The 16,567-nt window shown below is 41.8% G+C and overlaps 1 protein-coding gene across 1 annotated transcript in view; it reads right to left on the bottom strand.

Moving 5' to 3' along the window:
* LOC113610978 (dedicator of cytokinesis protein 11) overlaps window positions 1-16,567 on the bottom strand; it is an 84,916-nt gene that overhangs the window by 39,047 nt on the left and 29,302 nt on the right. The window contains exons 3-7 of the mRNA XM_027089537.1: window positions 4,993-5,109; window positions 4,820-4,909; window positions 3,928-4,010; window positions 2,845-2,914; window positions 1,875-1,970 (exon numbers count right to left, since the gene is read on the bottom strand). Coding sequence (XP_026945338.1) covers window positions 1,875-1,970; window positions 2,845-2,914; window positions 3,928-4,010; window positions 4,820-4,909; window positions 4,993-5,109 — 456 coding nt within the window. The remainder of the gene's footprint in view (window positions 1-1,874; window positions 1,971-2,844; window positions 2,915-3,927; window positions 4,011-4,819; window positions 4,910-4,992; window positions 5,110-16,567) is intronic.

Here is a 16,567-nt window from a genome sequence, read left to right as displayed (position 1 = left end):
AAAAAAAAAAAAAAAAAAAAAAGGACCATGATAATCACATTGGATAATCCAGGCTAACCTCCCTACCAGCTGATTAGTGATTTTAACTCCCCTTTGCCATGTAAGGGAACATTTACAGATTCCAGGGATTAGGAATGGACACCTTTGCATGGGGGTCTTTATTCTGCCTACTATATTAACCAATCTGTAGTTCACAAATTATGAAAGAAAATTTAAAGCATGCACTTTTTACAGACAACTGTATTTTGATTTACAATATATGAACTCCTAAAAAAGTTATATGTAAAGCAAATTATAATTTAAAGTCATTAGAATAACTCGCTATTGAAAGGAATCCTGTGAATTGTTTTGTAAAGATATTAACTTCCTAATGTCTTGTTTTAGAAATCCAGATTTCCATACATTATATTTACTTAATGTTGAACTAAAACTTAAGTACGGGTAGAGCATTTTAATATTTTGAGAAGGTTACGGGAAGGGAGTGCAGTCAAAAACCGCAGAAGCATTTTCTAACAAACTGCCCAGAATTTTCACCTTCACACATGCACTTCGGAACCCGGTAACTCTGATAGGTAATACGATAAACGCCTGAGTCTCGCTCACTCAGCTAGGAAGCATCAACAGTGTGCTGCTGATTAAGATCAGAGGCTCAGGCATCAGCCTTCCTCGGTTCAAATCCCACCTCTGAAAACTCGAAGCTATACGACCTTGGGTTAATCACTGCATTTCTTTGTGCCTCACTTTCCACATTTGTCAACCAAGAATAATAATAATACCTGTGTCTTAGGGCTGCCATGAGGATTAAAAGAGATACAGAATATGAAACATTCAGCATGGTGCCTGGCACATATTAAGTCATCAGTAAGTGGATTTTCTTATCCTCACCACGTGCCAAGGCCCCGGCTTAGGTGCACGAGACGCACAGGAAGCATCCTACCGCTTGGATTCATTATTTTCAGGGCTTGAAAATGAAAGTGAGAACAGGACATGACCACTAAATGGAAAGCAGCAGGCAAAATATTAAATTAAGATAAAATTTGAGTCTCCCTTTGGTAGACAACCATGGTTTCTGCTTGCAGGCTGTGTGAAAGATAGAATGACCTTTACTACTTAATGGAAGTGTGAATCATCCTCGGCAAACCACATGATGTTCTATTGAATATCTGGAAGGACAGTTATATTTGGTATCAGAGAATAATTCAGTTTTCCGCTCAGAATCTTCAAGTAGCTTGTTAGCTTTACCTTCGGATTTTAATGGTTCTCCACAGCCTCCCGAACAAAAGCCAACCTCATGTCCGAGGCACTCAAGGCCACGCACAAACCCCGTACACAAACTCACTATTCTGGCCAGACTACAGAAGTCCCTAGTTCTGACAGCACTAAGGTCCCGCTTGGTATAGTAGTTTATTTGGTATGTTTCTTATCTAGTCTGGAGGCTTTTGGAGGCCAGGGATCCCATCTTAGCGAGCCATATGTTCCCCACAGTGAACAGCGTATAATAAGCACCTAATTAATATCTGCTAAAGAAACAGAGTACCCTATTTGTCTACTCATTTACATTCATTTTCACACAGGAACCTTTGATGCCTTTTTTGTTTCAAAGCTATTTTCTTCATTCAACTGACAGCCTCCTTTTTAAACATCCTGATTCAGAAGGTAATAATTACATTTCTTTAAAAAGGTGTACTTCTAAACTCATCCTGAGGGTCAGAGTTCTTAAATTCCATACATTTGTGAGAATCCTCTCACTAAAGATTTTTTTTTTTTGGCTAGGGCTCCTTGTAAGAAAGTTTGAAAAAGAAATATTGTTTCCAGACAGGCTAGTCACGGCAATATCCTTAAAATGATGAAATAATATAATAACTACTTCTTACCTTCATGGTAACCGTGATGGTGCTATTTACATTGGCTTTATGCAACCAGCCTTGTTTTATCACACCGCCCTTCTGAGAACATAAAGATGAGGAATCCTGAAATAGAGCGAAAACCATCAGTAAAAACAGCAGCTGGCTTGGCATCTAATCAAACAGTCGGGGGGCACGAACTAGGCCCTGCCTCACTTTCCAAAGCATAAAGTTCCCCCTACCCCCACCCCCCCACCGTGAAGATGCCTGATGAAACTTGAAATTGTTAACTACAGGATGAAAGGCTCTGTGCCATGCACACAGTAGGCACTCGGTATTTACTGGATCGTATGGACTGTCTTCTGGGAAAGTTTTCTGCATTACATAAACAGTCAAACTGCACCTCAAAATGTCACAGACATCCGGGCCATCTGTCCCAAGAGGGATCTATCAGGCAGGACAGGCCAGATGAATCACCATGCCACATGCCCAGTGCGGGAAAAGCAACTCTACAAGCGCATCCCACAGGTGGGAAAACATGTTTTATACACACATCACAGCCCATTTCACTTGATTTTTCCTAAGCTCCATTTGGAAATGCAACAATTAAAAAAAAATTTTTTTTTTTTTGCGGTACGCGGGCCTCTCACTGCTGTGGCCCCTCCCGTTGCGGAGCACAGGCTCCGGACGCGCAGGCTCAGTGGCCATGGCTCATGGGCCCAGCCGCTCCGCGGCATGTGGGATCTTCCTGGACGGGGGCATGAAACCGCGTCCCCTGCGGACCGGGGCATGAACCCGCGTCCCCTGCATCGGCAGGCGGACTCTCAACCACTGCGCCACCAGGAAAGCCCCCTAAAAAAAAAAAATTTTTAAAGACACTCGTCAGCTTGAAAGCTGGCCCCAGATCATTCAAAAACAATTCTTTCCCTCATCTTTTCTGAGGGAAATCTCTCAGCAGAAGTGATCTTGAAGAAACCAGCGCAGTTGCCCCCATCTTTACCTCATCCTTCTCACAGTCCTCATCAATCTCAAATACATGATTGGGAATCTTTTCTGGTCGCAGAGATTTGCTGAAAATACAAGAGAGTTGTCTTAGACACTAAGCAGAACAGACAAAAAAAAAAAAAAGGCAAGATGAGTAGACTTCTCTCTTTCACAACCAAGGAAACACCAAGACATAAGAAGGAGAAATTGTTTTCTCCTTTCCGAAGTCAGATTCTCCCCTCTGACTAAACTTGCATTACCTTTTGTAAAAGGACTCCCACATGTGCAGCCAGCAGCGAAGACGTAACTAAGCCCAAATGGCAGAAATTGCAAGGAATGTGTGCCAGAGCTGTCACTGGTGGTGGGACCTTATCTTTCCCAGGCCTAAAAGCAACATCAGGTCACTCTGGCTCTTCCGTCTGTTTGCTGTATGATCCTGGACTGATCATCTTAGGACTCAGCTTTACAGGACATCTTTAAGACTCAGTTTTCTCGTCTGGGAAAGTGCCTTGAAAACTACAGAAGGCTACACCAAGTCTTATTTCTCCAAAACATCTCCCGTATGATATCCTGTGAGGTTAATAGTATTATGGATGAGAAAGGGGAGAAAAGCGAGGGCTCAAGTGACTGAGTGACTAGCCCAAGGTCATCCAGCTACGAAGTGGTAGAAATAAGATTTGAACCCTGACAGTCTGGATCCTGGGCCGGGGCGCTCACGGCTGCCCTTCAACGCAACTCAAAGAGATGTACTTTTGTCGAGAGATGTCTGGGGCCATCAAACTGAGCCAAATGTCTTCTAGCTTCTTCACTGACAGCACTAGAAAATGCTCACTACATTATCCAGAATCAAAGAAAGATGATTTTATGGTCAATATAGATGTACCAAAGCCAAAAAGTGAACTCGTCCATCTTGGAAAAAATTTCAATGAGCAAAGTTAAAATATATCCAATTACCCAAAATACATTTACCAAACATGCTGGGTGTTTGAGGTTTTGCTTTATTATATGTTATAATTGAGAAGCTTCACAAATGGTTTGAAAAAAGGTAAAATGTCTAATAACCGTCCTCTTGAAAGTTTCCCTTAAATTCTAAGCTTACCATGGCAACATTCGAAAGTCCCCAGAGAAGTCTTCATACTTGTAGTTTACCACATGCCAATCTGTGCTATAAGTTTTAATACACTGAAAGAAAATAAGAATCTTTAATTTGAAATGTAGGAAAAGTACATGTATATCTGCTTTTTTTATGTCTGGTAACAGGCTGACAGACTTTTAAAAATCATTTGGGGAATATTGGTACTGGGCTCTTCCTTTGGGAATTAACCATGTCTTCCTAAACCAGTTGGTGGCAATAAATACCAATTCACGTGTTCTCTTGGACACTCTGACTCCAAGTCCAAAGATTATTCAAATAAAAAAAAAAAAGACTAAGAGGACTTCCCTGGTGGTCCAGTGGTTAAGACTTCGTGCTCCCAATGCAGGGGGCCTGGGTTCGATCCCTGGTCAGGGAACTAGATCCCACATGCCGCAACTAAGAGCGCGCATGCTGCAACCACAGATCCCTCATGCCGCAAGAAAGATCCTGCATGCCAGCAACTAAGACCCGGCGCAGCCACATAAATAAATCAATAAATAAAAGTAAACAACGTCCTTTGCCTTCTAAAAAAAAAAAAGACTACGAATACAAGCTACTTGTGAAAGTATTTAAATTGTATCCTCTATATCACATCATATAGACTTGTTATGTAGGTCAGTTAAGTTCTAGTGATTTTATTTTCCATTTACACTAAAGAAAGAGTACTTTATTTTTTTAATTTTTAAATTAATTTTATTGGAGTATGGTTGCTTTACAATGTTGTGTTAGCCTCCACTGCACAACAAAATGAATCAGCCATACACATACAGATCTCCCCAGGAAAGAGTATTTTAAATACAGTATATTTAAAATGAATGAATGATGAATTTTCTTCTGTGGCCTTTGAGCCTCTTACCTCTTTGACAAACAAGCTCTGGGCCCTCTTCTCACCATCTTCTGGTACAGTAGACTGCACCGTTCTGCGTTGACGACTTATCACCGAGATCTAGAAGACAAAGAACATCCTCGCTCTACGAACGGCCTTGAAAAATGCAGTTTTGTTCTTTAAAGAAGTGCTTGTGAACTCACAGATATATCTTCCATTGGAAACATAAGCAGATCTCGGAGGGGGTCGCTGTAAATCTGGGTTTTTCTTTGGGTGATAACATTCTCATAGTCCAAGGGCTCAACAACTTTGGTCTTTTCCTTAATGAGAGACGAAAAGAAAGTTAATACTGTCAAACTCACGAGAGAGTAGTTCCTCCTCATCATGTGTCAAAGATACATTATTTCACCAAAGAAGGGATTATTGATACTCAGCAATTAAAGGAGACACTTTTATGAGGGAAACAGTCTCCATAATTAGACCCACACACCAAATACATACATACAAACACAGATCTCTCTGCTAAACACAAGAGTTCAGGAGAGACAGCCCTGTACTCTGCTTATCCGTGTGCCACCCAACAATTTATTGAATTTAAGGCAAAACAAAAAGTGGCATATACGGAAGCCTGTCAGTTGATATTTACTGAGTATGCACTATTCACTGGGTAACTAAAGGGGAGAAAAGTAGCAACATTCCTGTGCCTACTTGGTACCAGGCACGCTGTCCAAAGGACATCTCAAGTTTCCAAATAGCTGGGGCAGGCATGGGTACTGGAGGTGCTTGATCCAATGGGCAGGGCATGAAAGGATGAGGTTCCAGGTGGCAAAGTCAGGGGATCCCTGTGGGACTTCCAGGTGACCCGGCCATTGATAGTAGGGCCACAGCCCGAGGCCAAGGTTACAAGGAGCAGGGTTAGTGACCCTGAGAAATCCAGGATGTGACTGATTTAATAAGAGTGATAACAGCATCTACTGAGCCTTTTCTAGATACCAGGCACCGTGCCAAGTGCTTTCTCCACATTTTTTCACATAAGACTCACAATAACCCTATGAAATAGATTAAATCTTTGTTCCCATTTTACGGATGAAGAAATCCTGGACTCAGAACAGGTTACGTAACTTGCCCACCTTCAGAGCTGGAATTCAAACCTGATTCTGTGACTCCAAAGCTCTGTTCTTTCCACCTCATATAGCCTTTCCTCCCCTGAGAAATACAGCAAGATACTAAAGTTCAAGGTACTGAACTTGGAATAGGATCCCATCACCTACCTTCCTATCATCTATTCCTTCACTGAATTTACCCTGATCTGATACACTGTCTATTTTACGGCTCTGCCTGTTTAAGGGCAGGGATTTCCCTTCATCTGTTCACCACTATAACCCTAGCACCTAGAACAGTACCTGGCACTCAGTAGACAACCAGTCATTAGTGTTGAATGAACTTGGAGATATTCAGATTCTACCAGAGCCATGTCTCAACACACTACTGTAAACCCAGGCGGGTCTATATTATTGATTTCTAGTAATAACGTTTTACTTAAATTATTTTTCTTAATAATTTTATAATGAAAACTGTATAAAGAAAACTTGAATTTAAGATATATTAAAACTTAACAGCAAAATGGAATAGGGGTTATATTTGTATTTGTGTACATAGTATTTGAGGCAGTCTCCAGTATACTGTATCCAAACCATCCTTTGAGAACCGTTTTTATACATGGTCACAGCTATATCGCAGTTCCATATCTGAAGGGCGTCACAGAGTTTCCTCTGTAAGATTAGTTAGTGAGAGTAAACCACTCTAACGAATGAGAATCAGTGTTCAACAAGTCTAAAAGATCCTAACAAAAACAGTATAGAGGTGCCTCAAGAAGTTAAAAATAGAACTACCATATGATCCAGCAATCCCACTTCTGGGTACATACCTGAAGGAAAAGAAATCATTATCTCCAAGAGATATCTGCACTCCCATGTTCACTGCAGCATTATTTACCATAGCCAAAACATGGAAACAGCCTAGGTATCCATCAAGAGAGGAATGGATTTTTAAAACGTGACGTGTACATATATACAATGAAATATTGTTCAGTCATAGAGAAGAAGGAATTCCACTGCTTGCGACAACACGAATAAATCTTGAAGGCATTATGTTAAGTGAAATAAGCCAGACAAAGACAAATACAGTATGGTATCACTTATACGTAGAATCTAAAAAAAAGGAGAATGGTGGTTGCCAAGGGCAGCGGGGTGAGGGAAAACGGGGAGACGTTGGTCAAAGGGTACAAACTTTCAGTTACAAGTTGAGTGAGTTCTGAGGATCTAACGTACAGCACGGTGACTATGGCTAACAATACTGTATTACATACTTGAAATTTGCTAAGAGAGTAGATCTCAAGCATTCTCACACACACAAAAAAGGTAACCATGTGAGGTGACAGATGTGTTAATTAATTCCGATTGTGGTAATCATTTCCCAAGGTATACGTATATTAAATCGCTGTACATTCTAAATATATACTTTTATTTTTCAATTATATCTCAATAAATCTGGGGGAAAAAGATCCTAACAAAGATATATTTCATTTCAAGTCTTAAATTTGGATTTATTGACCCATGAGATCAAATGAAGCAGATCATCCCTATCATGTCTACGGATACCCGTGCAAAACAAGCTGAAATAAAAGGAAAAAGACTCCTATTTTGTGAACTCAGAGATTTTTCTGATAGGAACATTTGACCCCCTTGTCCCATATCTACCATGTTTCGTGGACCCAAGTGAAAGGACACTGTGAGTGAAGCTTGAGCCCTAACACTTAGAGTCTGTAATCAATTTCTCAGAGAAGTTAAGTGAATAAAAGTCCCATCTAAAAAGGCAAGCCTGGGAGATTGGGACTGACATATACACACTACTACGCATAAAACAGATAACTAATGAGAACCTGCTGTATAGCACAGGGAACTCCACTTCACTTTGCTGTACAGTAGAAACTAACAACACTGTAAAACAACTACCCCGATTAAAAAAAAAAAAAAAAAGGCAAGCCTTAGAAACTGAATTTCAAAGTTTTGCTTTCGGTGCCAACTATCTTCCCAATACAGATTGCAAAAACAGTCCTCCAATTTCATTGTTTAACCTGTTGAATTAGCATCTGCTAATCTTCTCTGCACAATAATTTCACAGGCACCTGCTCCAAGTAACTTTGAAAAAGAAAATCCTCCTTCAGCTTTCTAACCTAGTTGTCAAATTACTATGCTAAAGGATACGTCAAAATGAATCACTTGTTGAAACGTACAGTATATGCCTTCTAAAAATGAAACTTCCAGCTCTCCCTGTGTTTCAAAGGCCACATATTCATGTTACAGAAAACGAGGTTTCACTTTTCATAGAAAACTGATTCAACTAAGCATTCTCGGTCTTCACTCCTACTCCTTTGTCAGGGGTAGCTCAACTGCAGAAGAAGCTGGGGTGGCTATTCTGGGTCCCACAAATCTTCTCCTAGAAGAAGATCTAGGCCCGTGAATCAGGCTTCATTTTTACAAAAAGAAAAAGAGAAGGATTAAGGGCCCCCTCCCATCCCCCAGCTGCCTCCGATCCCCATTTGTTTCTCCAGCCCTCTCCCCGGAATTAAAAGCACAATTCGAGCTGTCAGTAGGATTCAGCTGTAACTCTGTTGGCATCAGAGACAAGGAAAACCTTTGACTTTTAGAATTACCATGACTTAATGGCAGCTCTGCCCGGCGGTCTAGAACATAACCCTTATCTAACTTTCCTATTCAGCTTTATGATTTGATTATCAGACTTACAGGGTTACCCGAAATAAAGCTTCCATCACACACAAAAAGGGTCTTTCTCTCAGGTTTGGGCACTGCCTTCCTGCCAGTTCGTGCACTGATTGGCCTGAAAAGGTGCTTTTTCCTAACGCAAGAAAACTGTGTTATAATAATCAGTAGTTTAGGGCTTCCCTGGTGGCACAGTGGTTAAGAATCCGCCTGGCAATACAGGAGACACGGGTTCGAGCCCTGGTGCGGGAAGATCCCACATGCCATGGAACAACTAAGCCCATGAGCCACAGCTACTGAGCCTGCGCTCTAGAGCCCGCGAGCCACAACTACTGAGCCCACGTGCCTAGAGCCCATGCTCCGCAACAAGAGAAGCCACCGCGATGAGAAGCACGCGCACCGCAACGAAGAGTAGGCCCCGCTCGCCGCAACTAGAGAAAGCCCATGCACAGCAACAAAGACCCAATGCAGCCAAAAATAAATAAATTTATTTTAAAAAATAATAATAATCAGTAGTTCATAAACACCCAAATAATAGCAAGGTCTCACTGCGTCCTTCTATAAGTTCTGTAGCAGTGTTAAGTAAAAGGCAAAAGCATTTATATAATCTGAAGAGAAGCGAGCATATGTTTCAGTCTTCTCTTCCTAAGTAGTGACAGGAAAACCGTCAGCCTAAATTTGGAACCTACTCAGTTTTCACCATGCAGGGGAAAAAAAAAAAGGTTTGCATTTGAAAGTTCTCATTCACTGATTCCTGAGCTCTCTTGAAATAACTTGCTGCTCATATTATTAGGGTTTTGGTGGTTGTTTCACTCCAAGATGACTCTGCAGTCTTTAAGAAAACACTTTCAATATATATTCTACCCGTTTCTTAACCAAAACGCATCAAATAGACAAGGAAAATACTATCATTTCAACTTCGTACATGAAGAAACTGGCTCGGAGCTTAGGATCAGCTATCCACATCTAGCGGTAGAATCGGGATTCAAATCCAAGTCTTCCAACTACTGAGCCTTTTTCTGTTCTTAAGTGTCTCCCAAACTCGACTTACTCATGGTACAATCTTCAAGATTTCTGCCACAACTTCTGCACTATCATATACTTCGTATTTTTCTTCAAATCAAATCTCTCTTTCATTGAAATACATTTATTGAAACAGTAAGCTTTATATTAGTCCCCCAAAGGAAAATAAGTCAATATTTTCCTAATCCCCAAAAAATAAAGTTTTAAATGTCAACCTTTGTGCCATGGTTCAGGACACAGTACACTCTTCCAGACTCAGGCCCCTCGGACCAAATCTAAATAGACTTCCACGTGTAAGCCCTCAAATTGTGAAGAAATGCACAATTCCGCAAATGGAGATAACTTTCTGATGTCTAACATAGAGTGAAAGGACAGAGACTGAAAAAGGGAACTCATCAGTACAGATTCGGTTACAGGCTGCTTCTTGGTACAAAGAGAGGATGCAATGGATTCTTACTGGGAGTCACTAACAGCATCAAACACTTTAAGACTTTATGATTTTGTGGTGGTCCCTGTACATCCACTGTACAGGATGACTGATCTTTCATCATCTTAACTATGTATGTATAAATGTAAAACCAAGCTTGCGACCCTAAAATGATATGTAAATATGTATATGCAGGTATACAGTCAACCCTCCAACCACTCATGTATTTACAAGCGCACATTACTAGTAAGCCGGTTTATGCTCTCATTAGAAACTTAACCGTATCATTTCAATTGCATTTTTAAAAAGCAATCATAATCGTGTAATATTTCCGTGTCAACAGTGCAAAATCAGCCTGGTTACTTTTTTTTTTTTTAAGGAATTTTGCCTTTTTTTAAATTTAATTAATTAATTTATTTATGGCTGTGTTGGCTCTTTGTTTCTGTGCGAGGGCTTTCTCTAGTTGCGGCAAGTGGGGGCCACTCCTCAGCGAGGTGTGCGGGCCTCTCACTATCGCCGCGGCTTCTCTTCTTGCGGAGCACAGGCTCCAGACGCGCAGGCTCAGTAATTGTGGCTCACGGGGCTAGTTGCTCCGCGGCACGTGGGATCTTCCCAGACCAGGGCTCGAACCCATGTCCCCTGCATTGGCAGGCAGACTCTCAACCACTGCGCCACCAGGGAGGCCCCAGCCTGGGTTACTTTTGCTTAGATATTACACCAAAGGTCACTCGTTTGCTGGTAAATTTTCGACTTTTAGAAACTAGTTCTTAAGAATTCTAAGAATGTCTCTTCTGCAAGTCTGAAGTGAACACTGGCTTCACAGAATCCCTTCTGTATCACACTGGGAGGGAGAGCAGAGCAGGCAGAAGGCTTAGCAGTGGGGCACGGAGCCAGTTCAAAAATCTCCCACTGCCACCCGCTTCTCCACATTAAGTTTTGGTGCCAGACGGAGCACGGCAACGACTGGTTTATGAAGGAGAATGATTTAGCCCAAAAGTTAGAAGCTGATTTTTGCAGTATTGTGATCAGACTGTTTCAGTGGCATCTGAACATAATCTTATTGAAAATGACAACCATCTTAGAAAAGAAGGAACAGACTCAAAAAGAGGGGGTTACTCCGCAAGTCTCTCCTTCCCATCCTTCCCCCACCTCCCTCCCTTGGGAATGTCTCCAGACCCCCTAAGGGATTTAGCTCCCCTTTTGTTTCAGACATTTGGAGCAGGGTTTGGAGCGCTTTCTCCAGAGATCTCAAAATAACACTTTGCGCTCAAAATGGCCACTGGGGACATGCTGCTTCCGGCAACGCAGAAAAGAAAGTGGGTTTGGTGGTAGAGCACACTTATCAAGTCCCTGCTAAGGTCCAGGCTGTGTGCTAGCCCTTGAGAAGCTCACGGTCTAGAGCGGGAGGCGGATGAACCCAAGACGTTTAAGTTGATCACAGAGGCTGTTATAACCTGAAGCACCACTTGGCTTCCATGCATCTGTCAGACCCTCTGATACCACATCTTCTTCCAACAAAGCGACTGCACAAGTGTTCTTGCACATTAAAGTGTGCAAGCCCATCTAGTCACATTTATATCAGAAGAATTTCCCTGTATGGGTATATGTGGTCTCGGATCATTTCATCTTGTCTTCTACTTTAGTTGATAAATTCTGTAAGAAATGAGAAACGTCACCACTGCAGACTAGAGATTTCTAGAGGGGGACCCTACACAGCATGGCAACAAAGGAACCATAACTGTAAGGAACTTTTTCATAAGTTTCATGTCAAGAGTATTTGACTTTGTTATGACCTTGTCTTTCCTCAATCGTATGATTACCTTTCACCAGCTCATTTCTTTCCCTCTTTCCCAAAAGGAACTCAAGTACCGAAGAAGCTTTGAATTAATATAATCTGATGATGATGCTAGGGGAGGGAAGGCCATCTTTTCAGTTAGTATAACCGACTTGGCAAAATAGACACGAACATATTTTATTTTATAAATTTATTTATTTTTATTTTTGGCTGTGTTGGGCCTTCGTTGCTGCTTGCAGGCTTTCTTTAGTTGCGGTGAGCGGGGGCTACTATTCGTTGCGGTGCGCAGGCTTCTCATCGCGGTGGCTTCTCTTGTTGCGGAGCATGGGCTCTAGGTGCACGGGCTCAGTAGCTGTGGCTTGCAGGCTCTAGAGCACAGGCTCAGTAGTTGTGGCACACGGGCTTAGTTGCTCCACGGCATGTGGGATCTTCCCAGACCAGGGCTCGAACCTGTGTCCCCTGCGTTGGCAGGAGGTTCTTAACCACTGCGCCACCAGGGAAGCTCGACACAAACACATTTTAATAAAGGTTGTTTTTCAGGACAAATGTTGGCACAAAAACCCACATACAAATCACATTCAAGACACTGACCTTTCTTAAAGCTAAGAGCTAAAGGGAAAATCATACTTTTCATGAGACCACGGGGTCATGCTTATTCCTAATTTACACCTTGGCTCTCACATCATTCCTGTGACAGCCCAACCTCCAACCTCTCTCACTCACAGCTCATAATGTCCTTCCCAACCACTGCGGCATTTTCTCACATATAGCTGTAATTGCATTGTGGGTACTTCGCATATTCGTCTCCTTAGCGGGATTGTAAACACCTGGAGGGGGAAACAGTGCCTTGTACATTCGCTGACCTTTACACTGAGTATTAATATACACCAAGCTAAGCATTTTCTATTATCTCACTTAATTCCTTCAAAAACCCTGCAAGGGAGGCTCTTTTACTGTGCCCATTTTCAGACGAGGAAACTGAGGCTCAGGCAGGTCCAATGTCACACATTAGTGGAGCTGGGATTCAAATCTATATCTGATGGACTCCAGAGCCAGTACCCCTAACCGTAATACACATAAACAAAAACAAAACACTTCCCCACCCTCACTCCTACCATGTTTAATTTCCTTGGATGGACTTGACATTTTAGGATTTGCTAGCGCTTACTTGAACTACACCATCATTTTTACCAAAGTCAGATCTTGCCTTCTCATCGCCCTGATGACGCTGAGCATGAGTGGCTTACAGAGCTTGTAATGTAATTGGATAAGTTTTACATTTCTTAGCTGCTGCTTCCAATTTAGCATTTGCCGTCAATGAGTAGGGATTAGCACCTTAGGTCTTTTACTTTGGGGAAAGGAGCTGGCAGATTTGACTTCAAGTGGGTAAGAATCAGATTACCAAAAAACAACAGTAAGATACTGTCAAGGGACCGTGTCTAATTCACCTCGGTATCCTCCACAGAGAGAACCTAGAAGACAGCCGTGAGAACTACAAAGCCAGAAGCTTTTGTGGTGCATGAGGGATAACCGGCTGAATAATACAGAGAGACTGATCCTACATGTATGTATGCCTTCCAAGCTAAAACGGCAGCATACAAGGAGAGAGGGACAAGTCATTGATTAGCTAAGGCTTTCAGAATTCATTTTCAGATCCCAGCTTGAATTTAATTTCTGATTCCAAGAAATCAGCAAAATGAGGTTCTAAAGGTATTTAAATCTAACTGAGGAAAAAGAAAACTCATTTTTTTCCCTGTTTAGAGTTTTCACATAGGGAGGAATTCTTTTTAAATGCCAAATTACTTCCCTTTTCTAAGTCTATTCGGCTATTTATATAAACTCAAGAACTATTTTTAAAAACCTACAAAGAATTTATATTATTTTTTTAAATCACAAAATAAACAAGTCTCATATGTACTATATGATTAAATCAAACTCGGTTAACAAGTGTTTTTCATTACAGCCAACTCAAATATTACGCAAATAATCTAGATTATCTACAAATGAATAAATAGAATTTCCATGAACTCCATACCCCCAAACTTCACTTTAACTGATAATCATGTTTACTCAATATGCTGGCTGACAGGTAGGAAAATTGATTTGAATTCAATCACTCCTTACGTTTTGTGTCCACTTTCTGCTAGTATTTAAATGACTCAAAGATAAGACAAGGGTTTCCCTGGTGGCGCAGTGGTTGAGAGTCCGCCTGCCAATGCAGGGGACATGGGTTCGTGCCCCGGTCCGGGAGGATCCCACATGCCGTGGAGCGGCTGAGCCCTGTGCGTCCGGAGCCTGTGCTCCGCAACGGGAGAGGCCACAACAGGAGAGGCCACAACAGTGAGAGGCCCGTGTACCGCAAAACAAAAAAAAACAAAAAAAAAAGATAAGACAAAAAGAGGTAAAAATGAAAAGAAAGGATTGAATAAATTGAGAGAATGGCAAAGTAGCTTTTTGAAACTAGAAGAACACTCTTTCTATTCTTTAGCAAGCCATTATTGACAGAAAGAAAGAAAATGCACCTTGGTTACACATAATGGCTTTCTTTCTAACAAATTAAAGAATTTAACAAGTTCACATAGACCTACAAAATTATTACAGACAATTCGTTCAAGCAACGAGAAATTAGACTGTGTGCCCATCAACTAATTTATAACCTGCCTTGGATCTTCGTTCCCACTCCAGTAATGACAGAAAAGAAATCTTGGTGACTTTTTCCTGAGTGTGACAAACAGAACCATAACATACCTTGCATTCTTAAGCAGAACAAAATGTAAAGTGCACTGATGTTCTATAGGTATGTGGATTTAGCCAGCTAGATTACTTACATTCCATGAAAACATAAAAACCCAAAGGTCCTGTTTGTGTCATCTGAAAACAGCAGGACAAGCCTATTTCGTTACAAAAGCTCCGTAATCTATAAATCAGCCAGCCACACATCATTTTCCACACTGGATCCAACCACTGGTCTATCCATCCCATTAATCTGCTCCTGACAATGGAGTAAAGAAAATCAATGGGCCCCATTTTGAAAACCAACCTTGACGGGGGCAAAAACGCACTTTTCTACAAATATTTTCATTTTCCATAACTAGTCATATTGGATCTATCCATTAATTGAAATTCGCTCTGCCTTTTTTGAACCTTACCAGTATTTTCAGTGTATACCACTTCATGAGATAATACATTCTAAAAGCTATTTGAAATAAATAGAGAGGTCCTTTGATTTTTCTTAAGTTTACCTCTTTAAAATATCAGGAGATGCCCTATGTCTTGGTATAATATTCCAGTATATGGTGACCTGAGCCATGTTTATCCTATCTACCCACTTGTGATTAAACAGGCAGACCTTCCAGTAGGCTCTGCCTTTTGGTGACTTGAGGCAGGAATCTACAGATGATCTTCCTGGTCATGCTGCATGTTTTACTGCCCTTCCAGCCCTAATGCATCCTGGGCAGACGGTTCTCAGTGTTCAGTCTACAGTCACTCCCATGTTGCTCTAGCGTAGCATAATCAAGCTCAAAACCTACTCTCCTAGTAATAAGTTTCAATTATCTCCCCAGCTCTTGTCCATCCAGAAACTCATCTCTCACTTTCCTGTCCACATTATCCAGCCTCATGGGGTCTCACTGGGGTACAGCTCCTAGAGCTTGGCCTCTCTCAACTCTTAGGAAAGGGTGTTAAATCAGACCAGCATCCCTTGCTTAACCATCCCTTGGCTATTCAGCTTTTCTACACAACTTCTTCTTTAAAAACTGCCTGTATATCACCTTTGTTTCCTTCTTTAAGCCAATTCCCTCCCTATGACAAACCTGTATCATCAGAGATACCACTTGATAGGAGAGTCTTAGGGGTTGACCCCTGTGAAAGGTTCTTTGAAGTTCTTAAGTTAATATCCTTGAGGTGATTAAAATGTTATAAAATCGATGTGATGGTTGCACATATCTGTGACTATATTAAAAACCACTGACACAGACACTTTAAATGGGTGCGTTGTATGGTATGCAAATTACATCTCAACAAAGCTACTAAGAAAGCTAGGGAAAAAAAATAACCTATCCAGTTTCACTTCCTTATACCTAAAAAACCCCTCCCCTATTTAGGAAGAAGAGTTCCCCGTACAGCAACCACCAGGCCCCTCAGTAGAATGGTTAGGTGTCAATGTGTGGGGATCCTACACTGTAGCTAGGCTGTAGCCAGAGATTCCACTGGCAGGCCTGGAACAAAAGTGAGGCTTGCTGCCCTGTAGCTCCCTGAGGGCTCTTCTGGAGCTCTTACACACAGAAACACAAAACACACAGCTTAGTTCTGACTGCCACTGAGCATCAACCATGTGCCAGAGGCAGTGGGCTACAAAGCTGAGAAGACAAACGTGGGCAAGATGTGCGTGCTGCCCTTCAGGAACTCATGAGCTTGAAGGGAAGACAGACGCCCTCAACAGAGAGTTAAAATACGATGGGATAGGGACTTCCCTGGTGGTCCAGTGATTAAAGCTCCGAGCTTCCACTGCAGGGGGCGCGGTTCCATCTCTGGTCGGGGAACTAAGATGCCATGCGGCGCAGCCAAAAAAAAATACACTATGGGATAAAAATACACGATGGAATACGAGCTGGGACAGGGGACACAGAGAGTGCTGTGGGGATGCAGATTAATTCCACGGGCGAAGGAAGCTCAGAGAGGAGGTAGCATGTGCGCTGAGCCTTGAAGGACTGAATAAAAACGCCCATGGCAGGCAAGGTGAAGAAAGGCAT

The sequence above is a fragment of the Aethalodelphis obliquidens genome, unplaced genomic scaffold (genome assembly GCF_003676395.1).
Source record: "Aethalodelphis obliquidens isolate GAN/ISIS:26980383/991018 unplaced genomic scaffold, ASM367639v1 scaffold66, whole genome shotgun sequence".
Taxonomy (NCBI): domain Eukaryota; kingdom Metazoa; phylum Chordata; class Mammalia; order Artiodactyla; family Delphinidae; genus Aethalodelphis; species Aethalodelphis obliquidens.
This window is presented reverse-complemented; position numbering and strand designations above follow the sequence as displayed.